Source organism: Chelon labrosus (assembly GCF_963514085.1).
Source record: "Chelon labrosus genome assembly, chromosome: 3".
Classification (NCBI taxonomy): Eukaryota; Metazoa; Chordata; class Actinopteri; order Mugiliformes; family Mugilidae; genus Chelon; species Chelon labrosus.
Genome location: NC_140339.1, coordinates 24,427,005 through 24,447,881, shown reverse-complemented (window position 1 = coordinate 24,447,881; position 20,877 = coordinate 24,427,005). Strand labels below are relative to the sequence as shown.

The 20,877-nt window shown below is 41.2% G+C and overlaps 1 protein-coding gene across 4 annotated transcripts; it reads left to right on the top strand.

Moving 5' to 3' along the window:
* Positions 1–17,406, top strand: znf821 (zinc finger protein 821). 4 transcript variants are annotated; one of them, XM_084541964.1, is made up of 6 exons: positions 1–98; positions 9,177–9,308; positions 9,451–9,569; positions 10,611–10,706; positions 11,404–11,570; positions 13,533–17,406. In XM_084541964.1, the coding sequence occupies exons 1-6, from the start codon at positions 95–97 to the stop codon at positions 14,521–14,523; spliced, it is 1,509 nt and encodes a 502-aa protein (XP_084398090.1). In that variant the 5' UTR covers positions 1–94; the 3' UTR covers positions 14,524–17,406. The 4 variants fall into 4 exon arrangements, with proteins under 4 accessions (XP_084398090.1, XP_084398089.1, XP_084398088.1 ...); XM_084541963.1 differs by lacking the exon at positions 1–98 and adding an exon at positions 2,024–2,149 and having other exon boundaries at positions 9,454–9,569; XM_084541962.1 differs by lacking the exon at positions 1–98 and adding an exon at positions 2,024–2,149 and having other exon boundaries at positions 10,614–10,706.
* Positions 17,407–20,877: the final 3,471 nt, after the last annotated feature.

Here is a 20,877-nt window from a genome sequence, read left to right as displayed (position 1 = left end):
CGTACACTGACGCTAGCTTGTACCAGAGGACTTCATCACAGTCTGTGCCTCTGCCAGAGACTCCCACCTGATATGCCAGTGTTCACTGGACACCATGGGTAATAGTTGAATTATGTCTTCATGATCATGAGCGGTGTAGCTAGGTGACTGTCCTATAAAACCTTGCTATCATTTACTAATTGCTGTCTGGCTAGCTTGTTCGCTTTCATCGCTCTCGCATTGACTATAAAGGGCTAATGTTAGGCTTGTTAACGTTAGCCAGTTAGCTTACGTTATCTCATTGATCTCATTTACCGAGTAACAAAATAACTGTGTAACGTGACTTTAGGTTTGCACATTAATGTTTGTCACTTGTCACTCCCTATACAAATGAGAATTTCATGACACGACGAGATTATTTTGTTGAGATGGCATATTTTCGCTTAACCTTGCGGAAGAGTACATTTTTACACTGCCAATGTCGTGCTGCGGTCAGTTTACTCGTGGCAGTCAGTGATGACGACTACATGCAATGTTATGACATTAGCCGTCCAGTGGTTTGTAGCACCACCTAGTGGTGGTATTGCGCCATGCACGAAATTGTTCTGTAGGTTGACACAGCCCAGACCATTTCCACTTAGAGCCAGATTTATTCACACTAGAGTACATTACTTCATTGTCTTCCAGTATTAGCTTATCACAGATACAGTTCATTAGTATGTCTTTGTTTTAGCCATTAAGTACAAATACAGAAATTCCAGTAGTTTGTAGTTGTTCAGCACCGGTGTTGCCGTTGCTTGTTTTGTCCACCAGAGAGCACTTGCAAGTTTAAGTGTAAAATGACCTAGTCAGTGCACAACTTGGTCATAATTATTTAACTACTAAATTAAGAGTCCATGTTCAAAAAACAAATACTGGCCAGTATGTTGTTATCAGATATATTGTTAGTGTATTGTTTGTGTTTATTTCTTTCTTTACATTGAAGAAAACATGTATTTTGAAGCTATGACATACACAAACAAATACCCATACCTAATTTTCTTGAGGGAGCATGAATTATATTTTTAATAGAAAAATTGGGCAGCAAATTCCGAAACACTCTCACCTTAAGGTCCACTCACTCTGCTGATTTTTTTTCCAGCAGCTTTCAATTTTTTCTCTGTATTTATCAAAGAAGAGATGAGCGTGCGGTGGTGGAAATGGATCTGTTGACATGCACATTTGTGGCTGTTATGTCATAATGTTTTAAACACTTTCAAGAATTATTAACATTAAACATGAAGCTTCAGTCATGTGACGAAAATGTATTTGAATTCATTTACTTTGACTTAATACTTAATATATGTACACTTGCTGGATACCATAACCTTCGTGAAGCTAAGTTTTAATGCAGAACTATTCTATCAGACTGTTTTCATTAGTGTACCTAATGAATTGGCAAGTGAGTGTATATAAAGATATATCTCATAATCTATACAACATTACATTAAATTGGCATTAATTCATGTTATTATGGACACTAGACGTGTATTTTCTTTCCACGACTATCTTAAAGATAAATCAAATAGCAAATCAAATAGTTTTTTTTATTTTTTTTATTTTATAGATATTCTTATATTTCCCCTAAACTAGTCTTACATATTTTTCTACATGGTCGTTTTTTACTCCCTTATTACTTGAACGCAGCATAGTATGTTTAGCGTGAACTCCCCGTCCCGTCACATCCCACAATGCTGTTCGGCGTGGCTTCATTGCCTTTACGTTAGAGATCAGCTGAGCTCGTGCACCGCTGCAGTGAGCGCACGGCTGCCAGCGGCTCGGGATCGGAGCAGCTCGGGGCTGCTCGGCGTCTCTCTGCTCAGGCTTGGACATCATCCTAAAAGCGGCTGGACACGGGGCTTTTTTTTAACTGAAACTGCAAGAATGTGACTCTTATATGTACCCGTTTTTAAAAAAATAAATAACCTCCGTAAACGGCCCGGTTCCGGTGGTCGAGTAGACCATTTGTCTAATCATTTTTTAATGATTTCGTTCATCATCTGCGGAATACACCTGGACTGTTTAAGGGGGTAACCGTCCGGATTGAGGAGATTCCGGTTTTTTTTTTTAATACCGGGAGTGGGCAATAATATGTCCAGGCGAAAACAGACCAACCCCTTCAAAGTTAACTGTAGGTATTTCAGGTATTGTCTGTTACTATTTGATGAGTTATTTGTCCATGTCACGTCCTTTATCCGTGTGTACTTTGGTTGGTTTACGGGGAGTATGCTTCATTGTTTCTGTGGCGACCCGCATTAACAGTGTTTCAGCTTTCCTTTCCCTGTAATGAATTCATACTGATGTGTTGTGGCAACACAATACGCCTCAAGACTTTAGTGAATGATGTGTGATTTTCTTCTTTTGAATTCACAGTGACCCTTTTGCAGACAGAAATGTAGTTGGCAGTGAATTGAAATCAATCACAGAGTCAGTCAATCAACCAATAAGAGAAAATGATAAGTAACAGACATCATATTTGAACGGATGTTCATGTTAAATGTTCAGTAGTTACCTTAACGCTGTTGTTTTGGAAAAACAGCATGGCCGTTACACTCATTTGCCAGTTCATTAGGTACACTTGTGTAAATGAATGCATTCTAACATAACAGTCCTGCAGTAAATCATAGCTTCAGTAAGGTTATGGTATTCAGCCTTCATTTAATATAATTAAGGGAGCTGTTGGTTTAATTTAGTTTTCATTTTGGAGGCTTCAGTTTCTATTATTTTGAGCACGCCATTGTCGTCAGTGGGCTAGGATAACAGAAACACTTGGGTGTTTAATTCAATGAAGTTTAACAGCATCACATAACACATCCTCCAAAATGATCAAACAGCTGAATCACCACCTTTACACCGTTTCAACATAAACTGAATATTTATAACAGCTATAAAGGGAGATTTAGTGCAGGACTGTTACATTAGAGTACATTCGTTTTCACTAGTGTACCTAATGAAATGGCAAGTGACTGGTGGTCATCACTCTGATCTCATCTCTTGCAACACAACCATGTAAATATCCCTCCTTTCAAACCGGTATGTTCTTGTGCAGTCCTTCAAAAGGAGCCTTGCGTTTGTTTGTTTGTTTGTTGTTTTGTCTGTGTGTAAGGGCTTGTAGCTCACCGCGTTTCTGTTTCGAGATGTTATTTCTGTAGATTAGCGTCCCAAAAGCGTGCCCTCACATTGTAAAGGGTGATCAGAGAGGAAAAGTGTTGCAGCTTTTTGCACATGGTGGATCGGCAGGCTGTTGACTCCGACATCTCGGTTTAAGTGCAGCATTGCAGAAAAGAAATACAGAGCGCCCAAGTGGCAAAAATTTAAGAAGCCCCAGCTTGTCAAAATATGTGCTGTTGCCTTGACTTTTCAGAAATGTCTTATTTTCTTCCTTTTATAGAATTAAGCATCTGCAGTATTTCTTGCTATTCATAGATATGTTCTGATACTGATTAACTTCTGATGGTTGTTTCCTCAATGGCTTAGTGCGTCTGGGCACTTTTCTTTAGAAAAGCTTTCCTGCACATTTTCAATAGCATACCATAGTAGAGCTGAAATTATTAGTGAAGTCAGTATTCAACAATTTTAATACAAAAAAATACCACTACCTGCCTCTGATATATTTAGTGAATATAGTGAATATTTTCAAGGTTTGGACTGTGGGTCAGACAAACATCTTATTAGCCATTGTTTTACACAATAGTTAGCTTTATCCACAGTTATCATGATTCTAAGATGACCCCTGGTAGAGATACGTTGTTGGTGTCTCTGGATGAGACAAGTGTGACTTTTGACCTTCTGCCAGGATCCCTTGTTGGCGGACAGCACGCTGCCCTCTTAAGTTCAACAAGTCTCTGTCCACTGAAGGGGATTGTCCCGTGTAATCTACTGAAGCAATGCCTGCCGCAGCCTTCTAAAGATAGTTTGTTTAAACTGCTGTGAAAATACATCTCACACTTATTTGGATTGCGGTAATCCCCATGTGCTAATGAGCTCATTTGTCGCTCTGGAACTAGTGCTGGAGTCCAGAGAGGGACGTGAAAGCCCTCAAGAGGGCCTAATACGATCACGCTGCCATGCGCTGCGCATGCAGTGACAAATGCTATAAAATTTTGTTTTAGACTGACAATCCCAACATGCCCCGTGTCACTGCAGTGTGAGTTCATGGTTCTTCTGTGCACTGACTTTCCACAGCTTTACCTCCATTGTTTTACCTGTCTTTTCTTGTGAGGTATGAAATGAATTGCATGCACAGAGGCCCCCCTCACCCCATCCCCACCCCCACCCAGACAGACAGACAGACTGACAGACCAGACAGGCAGGGAGACAGTCTGACAGGCAGGCGGGCTGACACACACACACACACACACACACACACAGAATTCCAGACAATAATACAACAGTGGTGTCTGTCTAGCTATGTGTGCTCCTTCTTGAGATAGATTTACACAAAGGGGGGAAAAAAAGTTGCATTATCTCCAAATGAATCCCGATTGGAAGTGTTGCAATTTTTTTCTGCACCTTTTTCAATATATTTTTGTAGAGTCTTTATTATTTTGTACCAAAAAGTATAAAGTTATTTCAGGATTTTTTGAATAACAGAGACAATTCAGTCCAGTTTAACAGCACCACAAATGATCATCCAGTTAAAAAACCACCTCTCTGATGCTGTTTTTATATAAACAACATTGTAACAGTCATGAAAGGAGGATTTAGTGGAGATTGTTATATTAGAATGTATTAGTTTTCACTAGTGTACATATGTGTATACACAAACACACCCCAATGTGTACACATCAGCTTAAATATTTACCAACTGCTATTATTTTCAACTTGTCTGATGTTTCTGGGTACTGTAGCAAAAGTGTTTGGCATTTGTTCATATCCTTGTCTGTCTATGGACTGATTGTGTCACCCCAATAGCTTCACAACAGTGCAAGTTACTCTCACAGAACTTAGCAAGTGTTGAGTTGAGACCCAAACGAAGGCCGAGTTCGGAGACAGGCGAGATCCTTTGACAGACTAGCATAACTGCTTGTGTTATCCGACTACGTAAATATTACTTTTTGATGTGTTTGTCAGTGAAACTTTTGGCTGATGTCAGGCGCCAAACTAACCCGGGAAATCTTCGAGATAATTGTTTGATCACTTCGTCTTTTCGGTTCATCAGGATGAGAATTGATCAGATGTCTGGCCCACCGTCCTCGCTCTCCTGTGCGTGAGCGCCGATGGAAGACGGGGGCCCCAGTGCTTCCTGCAGATCCGGGTGCTGTTGTGTGTGTCTGTGTGTCCACATATGTGTGTGTGTGTGTGTGTGTTTTGGAAAGGACGACGGCTGAAAAGAAGAAGGAGGGGCCTTTGAATTCAACAGGACCCCCATTGCTTGGTGTTTGAGTAGAGTTTTGGCATTCTATCTTTTGTCTGTTTTGTTTTGTGCACTACCCCTCCATCACCCCCCCACCACACACACACACACACACACCTCTCTTCTCCCTCTTCTGTGTGTCTGTTGGCTGATGAGTTTGTCTCTTTGTCTGGATTCAGTCAGACACTGCGTCACCTCCTGCCTACAGACACACAGACTCAGAGATAACATCACAGTGGCAGAGACTGTGGGAGGGGGGGGAGGGAGCGAGGGAGCAAGGAGAGACAGATGTACAGACAGAGCCCTAGCGGTGGGGGGATGGGTATCTCTCACACATCAATCACTGGCTATGTGCCGAGGAGCCAGCTTGTTGTAGTAGTTCATAGTTCAATACTCCGACCCACTCCACCACTGCTAATGAATGCTTGGATATCTATGGGAAAAGTGCCCAAACTGCGCTCACATACCAACTTCTCACAAGTAGCCAAATAGCTGAATGACAAACCTTAAGATGACACTTCTGTTTTCCTCAGAGAGAGAGAGAGAGAGAGAGAGAGGAGAGCGAGGGAGAGAGAGTGTAATACCTCAGGATTGTGATGAGAGCTGTAATTACTTCTGTCCGTCTCAGGTAACTGAAGTCGGGATGTCTATCCCATCTGTGGTCTGTGTTAATGTAGATGGAGAATGCAAGGGATAAAAATTGCATTTTAAGCTATCATTAATTGTAGCTATCTGAAGTGGCATGTTCTTATGGGCGAATGCCAGAGGAGCGTTCGACAAAACTGTATCCAGCGAAGCAGTGTTGGCAATTTAATACAGTGTCACGTGGAATAGGAAGAGAAGTGAAGGGATTTTACAGCATCCTGCATCCAAAAGTGCTGCTATATAACAAAGAATGGCATCCAAGGGAGTGAAATGAGCTACATATGGGTTGTCATGGTATGAAGCTTTATCCTCCCCCTCAGATCCGATGGTATAGATATGGAAGTAGTCAGAGCTACATATACGCGGGGAGGACAGAGGGCGAGCCAGGCTGTTCAATGTGTGGGTGGTACTGAGAGAGAGAGAGGGAGGGAGAGAGAGACAGGGAGAGAAACACACTGGTAGCTAGGCAGTTAGCTGGAGGAAAAGAGCGCAGGCTGCTTCCCCCGTGGGACTGCAGCATGGCTGTCGGAACAGCTAGCATGTACACTATATTACCAAAAGTATTCGCTCACCTGCCTTTACTCATTCTATGAACTGAAGTGCCATCCCATTCCTAACTCATAGAATTCAATATGATGTCGGTCCACCTTTTGCAGCTATTACAGCTTCAACTCTTCTGGGAAGACTGTCCACAAGGTTGAGGAGAGTGTTTATAGGAATTTTTGACCATTCTTCCAAAAGCGCATTGGTGAGGTCACACACTGATGTTGGTCGAGAAGGCCTGGCTCTCAGTCTCCGCTCTAATTCATCCCAAAGGTGTTCTATCGGGTTCAGGTCAGGACTCTGTGCAGGCCAGTCAAGTTCATCCACACCAGACTCTGTCATCCACGTCTTTATGGACCTTGCTTTGTGCACTGGTGCACAGTCATGTTGGAAGAGGAAGGGGCCCGCTCCAAACTGTTCCCACAAGGTTGGGAGCATGGAATTGTCCAAAATGTTTTGGTATCCTGAAGCATTCAATGTTCCTTTCACTGGAACTAAGGGGCCAAGCCCAGCTCCTGAAAAACAACCCCATACCATAATTCCTCCTCCACCAAATTTCACAGTTGGCACAATGCAATCTGAAATGTACCGTTCTCCTGGCAACCTCCAAACCCAGACTCGTCCATCAGATTGCCAGATGGAAAAGCGTGATTCATCACTCCAGAGAACGCGTCTCCACTGCTCTAGAGGCCAGTGGCGGCGTGCTTTACACCATTGCATCCGACGCCTTGCATTGCACTTGGTGATGTGTGGCTTGGCTGCAGCTGCTCGGCCATGGAAACCCATTCCATGAAGCTCTCTGCGTACTGTACTTGGGCTAATCTGAAGGTCACATGAAGTTTGTAGCTCTGTAGCAATTGACTGTGCAGAAAGTCGGCGACCTCTTTGCACTATGCGCTTCAGCATCCGCTGACCCCTCTCCGTCACTTTACGTGGCCTACCACTTCGTGGCTGAGTTGCTGTTTTCCCAAACGCTTCCATTTTGTTATAATAGAGCTGACAGTTGACTGTGGAATATTTAGGAGCGAGGAAATTTCACGACTGGATTTGTTGCACAAGTGGCATCCTATGACAGTTCCACGCTGGAATTCACTGAGCTCCTGAGAGCGGCCCATTCTTTCACAAATGTCTTGTTTCACAGTCTGCATGCCTGAGTGCTTGAATTTATACACCTGGGGCCAGGCCAAGTGATTAGAACACCTGATTCTGATCATTTGAATGGGTGAGCGAATACTTTTGGTAATATAGTGTATCTGCGAGTGTATATGTGTGTGAAAAAGTGGGGGTTGGGATGCAAATTAAGTTAATGTGCGTGCATTTATGTCAGTGGGCTCGCCTTGCTGGCTTAGTATGCATTGTGGTTCATTGTCGGAGGGTTCACGTGGAACCAGCATAAGTTCTCCACCGTCCACGTCTTGAGCGGATCACACAAGTCCTGAGAAAAATGTGGGATTGCATCAATAATTTATTAGATGCAATCTTCTTGGTGAACTGTGTTGTTTCACATCATTTTGTCTTTATTATTATTAATTAAATGCTGTTGTTGGGTCGCGAGATCCTGGATGAAGCAATAAAACGTCAGCTATAGGTGAATGCACCAGTGTTGAAAAATTCATACCATCTTGTGGTACACTATGACAAAAGATCCTGTATCTATGTTGCTATGGAGATAACACAAGGTGTGGTAAAATGGTGGCTTCTGTACTATAATCCACTTAATATAGCGGCATGTTTAACTCCAAACACGTTATTTGGAGAATCTGTTCCTCAGAAATAGATCCTGGTGTTCAGTCATAGTTCTGTCTGTAGATGCACTTGTGTTCTGCCTGCATGGTTTAGGGTTTGCGGAAATGTGACATAGTGCTTTTTATTTACCGTTATTACACCAAACAGACACCAAACTTAAGTATTTTCACATCTTTAGCCTGTCACATCAGTTTCTGTGGTGAAATCTTCATCCAGTCATCCATTGTCATTTTTTTCCACATTAAAGGGACCAGTACACAATATGGTGATGCAAAATCCATTGATTGTTTTTCTAATCAGGACATGGTACATACTGTTATCCCCCTCAGCCTTAAACCCTGTCCATACACCAGCTATTCCCTCCTTGGCCCTCTCTTTGTGGCTGACAGTTGGTCGAAAGCAACCCTTTTGTTTATATCCCTCCCAGAATGTGTCGGAGCAGAACATGAAAATATTGATAGTGCATGGATGGAGCTAGCGCTTCTTGTTTCACCAGGTGCTCCGTGTCCACTGTCAGCATGGTGATGTTGGTAGTAGGACCCAGAGTTGTGGACAGTGTTTCCTTACGGTAAACATTTGGGAAACTGCATATTTGCTTTACTGTCAATCAGTCATAATGTCAATGAATTATATGGTCGTTACAATCTCTGAATTTTATCTGGTTGCTACATTGCTGCCAGTGTCTTTCTTCATCTATGCCCATTTATTGTTAAACTTGTATAAAATTTAAAATTCTGCTTGTAACAGAAGTGAAGAACAGAAGTCTTCTGACTGCATCCCTCACTATTTCTCCTCAGTCACAACAGCTCATTGATCTCCCTGGAAACACACATCTCACTGCCTGCTGCTGTTGTTTTTTTATCTCCAGGGCCATTCCACACTTCAGGCATAGCAGGACTCGGGCATACTATTAACATGGACGGCAGGGACGAATTCACTGAAGACAGTGAATGCTGCAGCAACAACTCCCAGGAAGTCCAAGGGCAGGATAGCCTCTCAGGTACAGGATGGAGGCACGGGACATGGAGGGACTGGATGGACACTGTGGGATCATCCTGGGACTGACGGGTGTTAGTGAGAGTAAGCCCTGCTCTCTGTTCTGTTGTCCGTCTGTATTGATAGGGCTGTGTTTGCCTCCATAGAAGACAGTGATAGTGACCTCGACAACCACGGTGAAGACTCGTCCTCCAACACCTCTGCAGACGACCACATGACCACCAAGAGAACGCCGTGCCGCCTACAAAGAGCGGGAGTCAAAGAGGTGAGGGGGCTGGCACTTGCATCAAACAGGAATATTAGGAACTACTTCCATTTCTTTATGAGCGTGCTGTCCCACCTATTTAGCTTACCTAACTATGTCTGCACAGATCTCAGAGAGAAACACAATTTCATTCTGTCTGCATTACAGTTGTATGTAAAATGACATAAAGCTTGATTTGATTGATTTGAAAATACAGACACTGTTTCAGCTGCTTGTACTTCAGTGTGCAGCCAGATTTGTGATATACAGCTTCAGAACTATACGATCATACAGAATGAATTATTTATAGACCATCTGATCACTATGATTCAGGACAGGCCAGCTCTGTACAAAGGTTTGTAGCTCCTAGCCTCCTAGCTGTTGGCTGTAGTGTATGCGGTGTGTTCAAGGGCAATGTGGGGCAGTGTCTTTGATCTCGGTATGTCCATACCTTAAAATGAGATCAATTTTCTTAGCATCTTTAAGCACTTTTCTAAGGAGGGACAGCTTATGGCTTTTGTAAATCAGAAAAATTACCGTTACACTACCAAGAAAAGAAAAGTGACATGCCCTTCAATTTTATAGATTCCTGGTATGAGACAATATGTTTTCTGCCTGGACCTTCTGCTTGAAAATGTTCTGTGTTTCAGCTTGTATTGAGTCACATCTGTGACAGCACACAGCATCGTGCCACCGTTAGTGAGTCACTCGGTCTTGTGAGAATTTTGCTCAGTCATACACTCAACACATCATCATACACTAGATAAGATGCTTCAGATGGAAACATGTAAAGCTAGTAGCAACCCCTCAAGCAACTGCTTCAGTTTACTACTTAGATTACACTTGTCAGGAGACAAACCGTGACTCTGCTACATGAGGCTCAAGTTCACTCGCATGTAATAACTCAAATACTGCTTCAATCTTCAGTCTACTTTTAGAATTATTGTCTTAATTGTCAAAATAGATGTAATATCCACTCACATTCAATTGTAGACAGTGTTTTAGCATATGGCACAAGTGTTGCTCCTAAACTGTGTTTTAATGCAGCTTGATTTTCCTCAGGAGAGCGAGGAAGGGGCAGACCTCAACAACTTTGTTTGTCCTCTCTGCACGCTGGATTTCAGCAGCCCCGAGAAACTCATCTCCCATGTCTACCAGGTGAGAACTACACTGCCTCAGCAGTCCTAATTCTATACAGCCACATGAAAGCAAAGCAGTGTGCTCACAGCCATCTAATGTAGTGCTTAGTTTGTCCCATAATGATACATGAGTCCTTTAGTTTGCAACGAAAACAAATTAAAATCATCGCCATGAGCTATTCAAAGTTGATTTCATACAATCTTGTGGTAGTTACTGTTCAGTGGCATTCAGTGTCACATATTTAGAAAATTATTATACAGTGTATCTGCTGAAGTTTACACAGGTCCACATCTTCATCCTGTCTCTTTAATTCTTTAACCTGCAGTCATCTACATGTTCCCCTCTCATGATGTGTTTTAAGCAGTGGCTGTGAAGTCTCATTTTACCTTCAGTCACTGATTTATACCTTTCTCCAGGATTTGCAGAATCCACAGCATCAACACTGTACACATACACATTGAAAATGGCAAACAAACCGTGTTCGTGGTCCTTGACTAAATTTGACATACAATGCTTATAGCATGCGTCTTTGTATGCAGTACAGCCCCATCATTGGTTTTGACTTAATCTTTAGCAATCGTGAAATTAAATGTTGAAATGAAACGCTGATTTAGCTATAATCGACCGACCACAACAAAAAGTAGACAGCTGTCATCTTTTAATGATGGTGGGCTTGGGTTTTGTGTTCTTAATCTTCTGTTGCTGTCTTTAACAGCACACGACTATGATGAGCAACACCAAGAGCTATGTGTGCCCAGTGTGTGGGCGAGCCCTGAGTTCTCCTGGCTCACTTGGACGGCATCTTCTCATCCACTCCGAGGACCGCCTCTCCAACTGCGCTGTCTGTGGAGCACGCTTCACAGACACCAACAACTTTAACAGGTTTGGCTCATCTCTAACGTAGCTCTTCTCTCAGGTTTTTAAAGCAGACAGTTTTCACTTTTAAAGGGATGTTAGCGATATATAAATTAACTATTTGAGCTGTAACAGTACTAGTTTCTGTACTGTTACAGTGTTGCATGTCAACTTGATTCATTTGGCAATCGAGACAAGGTTCTGACACAGCCTCGACGAGACACAATTCTGGAAAAATGGGATTGGATTTCATTAGATAATCCTATGAAAAGTGGAGCATCAGCAGCAAGTGTGGGCATTTGCATTTATTGCTCTTCTGAACAACCTATTAAGTTTGATCAAGCATCTAGGCTATGCATAGGCAGTGCATATATACAGGTAGGTAGGTAGGAAGGTGGGTAATGTATAGGGACAGTATATGCTGCTGCCAGACTACTCTTGAGTTTGTGTCTTCCAAAGACACGTCAGGTCAGGTCAATAGTAGACTTATCGCTCTGTGGGTAATCTGTGTTTTCACTGCAAACAAATCGCTCCAAGGAGCAATTCTAGCTAGTCTCAGCTCAGTTGATTTTGCGGATGGAGTGTCATTTCCGTTTTTACACCTGCTGTTAAATGGCAACTGGTTGTGGAACAATGTCCAAGGTGTGAAACTAAAGTGAAAGCACCCTCTCTCTCTCTCTCTCTGTGTGTGTGTGTGTGTGTGTGTGTGTGTGTGTGTGTGTGTGTGTGTGTGTGTGTGTGTGTGTGTGTTTGTGTTTGTGTTTGTGTGTGTGTGTTTGTGTGTGTGTGTCATCATGGCAAATTATGTTCCTGGAAACACAGGCAATACCGCTGAGGTGGTTTTGAATACTTTTGTGGGTGTTTCTATGTCTGTCTATTTTTCAGTATTGTTTTATTAATTTTTTTCAACACAATTGCATCAAGATATGGTCTCTGGTCTCTAAACTTTACATTGCAAATCTCCACTACAAAGTGGAGATCATAATCAAGGCTGAGTTTGAAGTAACATCTCTAGTGTTACTAATTAAAGGTTCAGTAACAAGTCACTTTATGAGCATACACGCAGACAGGACAGAGTCAGTTTAATTCCTCATAGAACATCAAAAAATTATTTTAGCTGGAGTGTAATGGGAAATAAAATAAAAAAAAATAAATTGCAGTTCACAACAGTCCTTAAACTACAGATATTTTGCCTGTGGAAAGATCAAATTGATCAATCTAAAATTAATTGTCTGCATTTCTCACAATGGAGCAGTGATTCTTTCAATATGAGAATAAAGCAGAATATGAGGCATGAATAAAATTAGTACTGTAATAACAGATTAATGTAAAACTTGCATGTTGCTTAGCAACTACCATTGCACCATTACAAAAAACAGCAAGGTCAGAATGTATAGGAGAAAGAAAAGCAGCGAGAAGTCGTACAAAGCAATGAAGAGGAATGTCATTACAGAACCACCTCATAAATACGTGTTAACTGAGGAAAGATGCGTCTTCATTACTTGATGTTAATCTAGCCAGCTGTTATAAAGCATCTTAATCTGACACACATTTTCTGGTGTTATGTGAAAAACAGTCGCCTCCTCTTATTCTGTGAGCAGTGGGCTGAGCCTCTCTCTCAACCAGCTATGGACCACCGGACACACTGTCTTGTTCATCTTTGTGATAAATTGTTTCAGGAAGTGAGTAAGTTGAAATGAGTCATCTTTTTCCATTTGGACAAAATGGTTTCAGATCATGTCAGTCATAGCAGCTTGATAGATGAAGCTAAAATTGCTTCTTCTCTAAAAATATGTGACCATATGGACCAGGTTGTGGTAACAAGCTGTTGGCTAGTGGCTGTCAAACTGATGGATTCTCAAATGCGTTGATATCACAAGTAAATGGTGGCAATAATAACTGGAATCACTTTTATTAGAACCATTGTATCAAGGCTTTATGTCTTGAGAGTCCTTTTACCAAACTGATCAATGTCGTATTTTCTCTTAGGGAGAAACTTAAAGATGTCCTCGACATGACCAGGATAGATGTCAGCTGTGGAAGGGACTCCTGTTCCCTGTCCCAGTCCCTGTCCAGCAGCCCCATGAGCAGTCCAGACCAAGGCACTCACTCGTGTCATGGAGCAGGTCCAAGCCCCAGTTCCTGTCAGGGTCCTCGCTCATGTCAAGCGCCTGAGCCCAATCCCAACCTATGTCAAGCCCATCGCACCTGCCAGGGCCCAGGCCACATCTCGAACCAGTGTCAAGGCCCCAGACCATGTCACGGCTCAGTCCTGGGATCAGGACCATGCTCTGGGCCAGGACCGTGCACAGGCTCTGATCAAGGACCCTCCTTTCCTTCACTGCCCGACAGTCTCCTCTCTGAAGGGCCATCGCTCGCATCTATCCCTGACGCTCTTAACTCCTCTTCTTCAGGCCTTCCCCCTATCCCTGACATCTTGAGCCCTATGCCTGTGTATCCTGCAGGAGTGCTGCTGGTATGCAACAGCTGCGTGGCCTATCAGCAGTTAGTGGAGGCCCAGTCGCCGATGCGAAAATGGGCTCTGCGGAGGAAGAATGAACCCTTGGAGGCACGCTTGCAGCGTCTAGAGCGTGAGCGCACAGCAAAGAAGAACAAGCGGGCGTGTGAGACGGAAGAAGAGAGGGAAATGAGGAGGCTGCGGGACCGTGAGGCCAAGCGCATGCAGAGGATGCAGGAAACAGAGGAGCAGCGGGCGCGCAGGCTGCAGAGAGACAGGGAGGCCATGCGTTTAAAGAGGGCCAACGAGACACCAGAGAAGAGGCAGGCCAGGCTGATCCGCGAGAGGGAGGCAAAGAGGATCAAGCGACGCCTGGAGAAGATCGACCCTGCTCTCAGGACACAGATAGAGCATGATCCTGCTGCGATGGCTGCCCTCACAGCAGACATGAGTCTCTTTCAGTTCCCCTGCCCTATGCCTGTCCCTTCCATTGATAATGGTCTGTTCATGAAGCTGCCCTAATTGGACCAGGCTACTTTGGGGAGAGACCAACTGGCTTCTAGCAGCGTCATTAACCTCTGCACTGTGCCATCAGGCTGCCATGGTCACAGTGAACCATTCCTAGCTGGTCTCCTCTCAGCTTCACACAAACTGCTCTGTTAAATACAGCAAAAACTGATTCAATTTCTAATTTATTGCAGTCTAGAAAACCTTGGGAACAGGGTTGAGAATGTTTCATGTTGTACGGATGATGACTTAAAAGCATGTTGTAAAGAGATTTATCTGTTTGTCAGCAGACTAGCAGATTTAACGCAGTTCACTCTAGTAGGAGCAGTTCTATTCCTTTGTGGAAAGAATCTTTTGCACATGGACCTCCAGTGATGGGAGTGGGGACTTTGTAGCCACAGCCTCCTCCTTTCTGGTCCACTCCGCCAGCCCAGTGACTCGGATTTACCGGTAGCTACACCTCTCTCTTCAAGCTGCCTCCGTGGGTCCCTGGGAAGTTCGTGTTCAGTCAAACTACTACCTCAGCTGGCGCCACGGTGGCGCCCTCTGTCCTGTGGCTTACTGCGTCCCAACTCCAAGCTTCCAAAGCTCTATATCTACTGTACACTACTACAGAGGATGCAGGTTGTTTTCCTCAGTTTCTATTTATCATTCAGGCACTTTAATAGGACACAAACATTCACGACTGATTTACAACATGTATTTAGAGTGTTGATTATGACATTTCCTAACAGATAAACTCTGAATGTTTGTCCTATTGAACACGCCCAGTGTTGAACAACATTCCCCTCCTGAGTTGTGCATCTTAATGCAGCCTCCTCTTCACATTGTCTTTGCCAAGATTTGAATCACTTATCTTTACACTTGCCAATGTTATTTGTGTTTACTTTCTGTTACAGAACTCATGAAAACTCAGTCTGTGCTGCTGTTATTGTACTGTACAGTACATTAGTTACCTCTTATATACAGTATTTTGGGCTCATTAAGTTGATGAATATTGTGCTAAAATGTTCTATTAAGTGGTTTTATTGAAACAGTATCTGCTACGTTACCTGTTGACCTCAGAATTTGTCTCATTACTTGAATTCTGCCCACAAAGATGTATTTGTTTTCCTGATATTGAGTTAATTACAGTATTAAAATGGGTCATTATTGTAGAGAATCATACATAGACGATGCCACCTCTGCTTCGTGCAGCTTGCGTAGCATCCACATGCTTTGTAAGGCTGCAGTACTTTCAAAATGTGTAAACAGTACCCTGTACGTTTTATTATTATTTTTTTATACCTGCAAGTCAGCAGAAACGTATTTATTGAGCCACATAACAGTTGGAAATTATTTTAACAAAAAAAAAAAAAAAAAGTTATTTCACCATTACTGAGCACTGAGGCTAATCTCACGACATGTACAGCCCCCACCAGAGGATTTTATTTATCTATATTCATCAACCTCATTCCAGCACATATTTATGCAATATGATGTGAATATATTTTTCTTGTGAAAGTGTTTGGGGCAATTTTGTTGGTATAAAATTGTTTTAATGTTAAAATATTTGAGGCCATATTTGGATATCCCTTGTTTAGTTTCCTGTCTGCACTGTTACCTCCCAGTTTTCTTGACTTTGCTTCTCCAGATGCAAACATTTACAGCGTCAAATGAGCAGTTTCGGAAATATTCTGCGAAGAATATCAAGACGAAGACTAGTAGTTTTTCTGTTTGAGTCACTCCTAGACGAGAGTCAGTCTATCTGGTTGGCGATCTACTGTTTGTTAAAGTAAGTTAAATAAAAAATAAATATAAAATGTGTATGTATATAGATATATATATATATATATATATACAGGGACTTTTGGTTTTATCCTCAGAGGCTTTTCTAGGAGTGCATCAAACCTCTATGCAACAGATGTGTTATTTATTAAGGGAAATTCATTCACTTTTCACTGAAACTATGCAGAATCCAACTTTAATTTAAACAGACTTCAAAGTAAAGAGTTCAGCTTCTCAGGCAATTAAACTCAGTGAGAGGGCTCAGAGCCTCGATACAACACCCTGGTCCATAAGATTCATTTATGTCATGTGACGTGAAAGGAATAGTTTAACTACGTTTTTTTTTTTTTTTTTTTTTAGAGACACCTTTTCTTCTGAGTTTCTCTTCCTAGTTTAGCACATGAAAGCAACAGGGTCTTACTGCCATCCTACTCATAACACACTACCAAGGGCAGATCAGAGTTCTCAACAAAGGCTTCAGGTGTCGTTTATTTCTCTCCTCTCTCAGACTATGAATACTGGGTATTCTCAGAGGTTGCTCTTTGGAATTGCTGTTACCCCCCTGCAGTGGAATAATGGGGCAGAAAACTTCAGCGTCTGTGGTCTGACGTACTATCGCAAAAGACGTACTGTGGACTTTACAAGCAGTACTCTCTGTATGGATTAGGGAAGCACTGCATGTCGTGAAACTGCACTTGTCCTAGAATGGTTCAATATGAGCTTGTGTTCTACTGTTAGTTTATGCCTGCCTGTTTTTTACAGTTTAATCAAAAGATATTGTTAAAAAAAGAAAAAAAAGTTGGCCTTTCTATATAAATTCTATCAGGATTTTCTCTCAATGTCCATGTTTACAGATTAAATCTCTCCGAACAAGGCCAAATGAATGAGCTAACTGCTAACAACAACAACAACATACTAGTTGTGATATCAATGCATTCAAGCTGGATGGCACTTTGGGGACGCCATCCTCTGTTACTGGATTAACAGATGTACAGACCATGATGAATCCTGGTAAAGAATGTGGAAATAAACATGAATTTATTATAATGTTGAGTGTTCAGCATTGTTTTTGTCTTCTTTGGTTTTTGTCTTGATATTCCCAGGCACACAGTTGTCCTTAAAGTCCCCATGAAATGCTGTTTATGCGTATTTATTTTTCTTGGAAAAACAAAGATAAGGAGACCACTCCCTCCCCAAAAGGTTCAGTCTATTCTGATTGGACTGAGCAGGCCAATCGTTTGAGCTGAGACCATAGACTTTACTAAATACGTCTCTACTTCCTTCCATTGTTCAAACTGATGCTAGGATTCAAGAGATATGAGCGGTGTCAACTTGTGATTTTGGATCCTCAATGATAACGCTTCTTCTAGACTCACTCGCAGTTTCAATTGATTAATACTGCGCTCTGCTGTTGGATTATACACTGCACTTTGTGATGCATTTACTTTTTCCTACTCTCATAGTCATGGCAACATGGCATCCTGTGTACAACCATCATTGGGTCAAATGTAGGTGACGCATACACATACAAAAATGCATAGCATTTGATTTCACTGGGACTTTTGTGGTCACACTGACTTGGAGCACTGAGGACACAACAGTACATTATGTATGTTTGTTATTTTAATGAACTTAAATGGAGCAAATTGTGAAATGAAACTTCTATCAATGTAAATGGTTTCATAGCGCTTAAATATTTTATTTCAAACAATCCGTATGGTTTGGATTTACTGCTTTAAAACATATTTAGTAAACCATTTCAGATGTTGCACCTTTAAAAACTGAGGGATCTCATTCCCAGTCTGCAGGATATTTCACTAGCACCTGGAACTAATAGTCAGATTCTATTATTTATCCATTAAAATTTAAGCTCTGATTATTTCCACTTGACTTGAACTTCATAGAACAGGTTGTGACTAATTAGTTTTAGCTATTTCTTTTCCAAACTGATTTAGTGGAACCTTTGGAAACCTATAAAAGTCAACACTACTACTACCACCTTTCATGCCTTTAATGTTTATACATCTGCGTTTGCCAGTTGTACATTTTACTGTGTAGATCGTGATTTGACATCCAGAACCAGCTACAGCATTAAAACAACGTTTTATCAGAAAGCATCAGTGATTTAAAATATATGCAATGCTTTGAAAGGATCACACTTACTCCTGTAACTTTATACGAAGGTATTGCTACTTTAATTCTCAAACCACCAGCAAAATGAAGCGGTAAAAATAACTGCAATAGAAGAAAGACAGCACACAAGTTGGATAATTGTTTATATTTATATTTGTATATATATATTTATATATATTATATTGTGTTTACTTAACAAACATGATAAATGCAATGTCTCCAAGTTAGCTGTAACAATAAAAATACAATATCTTTGTGTCCTTAAAGTACATAGAATTAAAACAGCAAAACAAAGAAACAAAAACCGCCCTAAGTAGTTCACAGAGAAATACAAATATACAGTACAAATCTATTTTATTCAAAAAGGGTACAAATAAAAATGCAACAAAATAGAGATATTAATGCTTTGTTAAATTCAGGTAGGTGTAGGGTATTCTAAGGGAACACTTTGGGTTGACAACTCTAAGGCTTCTGATAAAGATCAATACATATTGGTACGGCCATACGATATTAAAACTCACTATACAAAGTTCATACAACCTGGATTATACTTGAGGATTGGATGTTACATTTACATAATTGCATATATTTTGCAGATTTAGGCATTTCAAAAAAGATGCTGTTTATCATTTTGTTTTTAGATCGTTACACGTCACATAAAAAGCAGTGTCACCTTGTGCAGGAAAAAAAAGTACAATGTCAAATCTGAAAATACACAGACTTCTTTAAAACTTTGAACCGTTCTCATTCTCCTGATTTAATTCGACATCGCCAACACCAAATCCGCCCTAATTTCACCTTTGCAGTTCAATACTGGATCAACAGGAAGTTCTCACAAAAATCCAGACTAGAAATGTCACAAAACAAAATAAACCACCACGTTACCACCAATGGAAAGCTACTGGATTTATGCAGCCTGCCTGTCTGTGTCCGTTTATTCAAACCCACCTTTCTGCTGTTCACAGACCGTGGGACAGAGCACGAGACACCAAACACAAGCCATCAATTCTAGGGATTAAAAACTACACACCTTGTGCAACAACACTAAAAACAAGTAATCTGTGCATGTCTATCCGTCTCTCCATGTGTGGAATTAATGGACTGGAAGTGCAGAGAAGAGCTTCCATTTATTCCACTTCCACAAAATAAAACAAATTAAAATGTTATTTAGTATGAGCATAAAGAATGTATTAAAAATGTAACGGAAAAAATGAAAAAAAAAAAAAAAACACAGAGTTGCAGATGTGATGAATGAAACATCTGGGGCCCAAAGAGAATTCACTGTCACCCTTTGAGACATCTAAATATGAATTTCTGCTCATAAGAAAAGACAAGAACGTCAAGGCTTGACACGTCTGATTTGCTCTTGTACAACCTGAAAAGGGAACACCGAGACTAAGAGAAGCGTTACTCCATTATTTCAGTTTCACACAATTGTATAAAGCAGAATTTAAGGCATTATCGACAAGCATCATCAAAGATATCTATACAAAAAAAATACACCTATCTACAGAAACACACAGCTGCTGATTTTTCCATGATTTTGTGTGCTTTACATTTTGAAACTCTTCAATTTACCAACGGATTTCGTTTTAAAACACTGTGTAGGAGGGCATTTAGTGCAATTACTTACAGCAACAGACTATCAGTAATGTGAGTAAAATTCATTAGACATCTTGGTTTAAGCAGAGCTTTCCTGCAGCACACTTCTCAAAGCAGAGCGCAAAAAACAACAAAAAAATGGTCATTGGCAGCACAGGATGGTTTTGCTGTGAGAATTAACAGGAGGTAAAGTCACAGGTGGCACTGCTTGCACCATTTAAATCCCATCAAATGCTTCTTGACCTAAAAAAACGTGCTGAAGTGGTTTGGCAATCGTGCCAAAATAATGCAGGACAAACATCAACATTTCAGTGACACTCATCTTGAGTGATTTGGCTTCAACTGTGCGGTATCGTGAAAAGAAGACAATAAAGGTTACTGATCTATCACTCAGTACTGCGCTATACAAAGATCACTGAGCATAAAATGGAAAGTGGCAAATCGCTGTCCTGAACTCCTACACAAGGGTCACTTGAAAAAAGAAATCCTATACCCAGACATTATCAGAACAAAATGACTGCACCAGCCAACCTGCCCTGCTGCCTCAAAGAGCTGTACTTAAGACAACGAAGAGTACAATACTGAGTTTACTGCATAGGATATGCCAAGACTGCGTGAAATGTTTCATGTTTTATGTATATTGCTTACAGCATTAAAAAAAAAAAACAATATGGTGAGTGCTCAATGGCAAGATGTGTTAACAGTAGTTCAATTATTATTTTTTTAATTTAGGTTCACCTCTCTGCATTGTAAATAACTTGTCCATATGTAAAATAGTTGATTATAGTTATTCAACCTGTCCATACGTGCCGTAAAGAAATCCCTACTAGATTCAATTTTAAAGGACCAGTGTGTAGGATTTAGTGG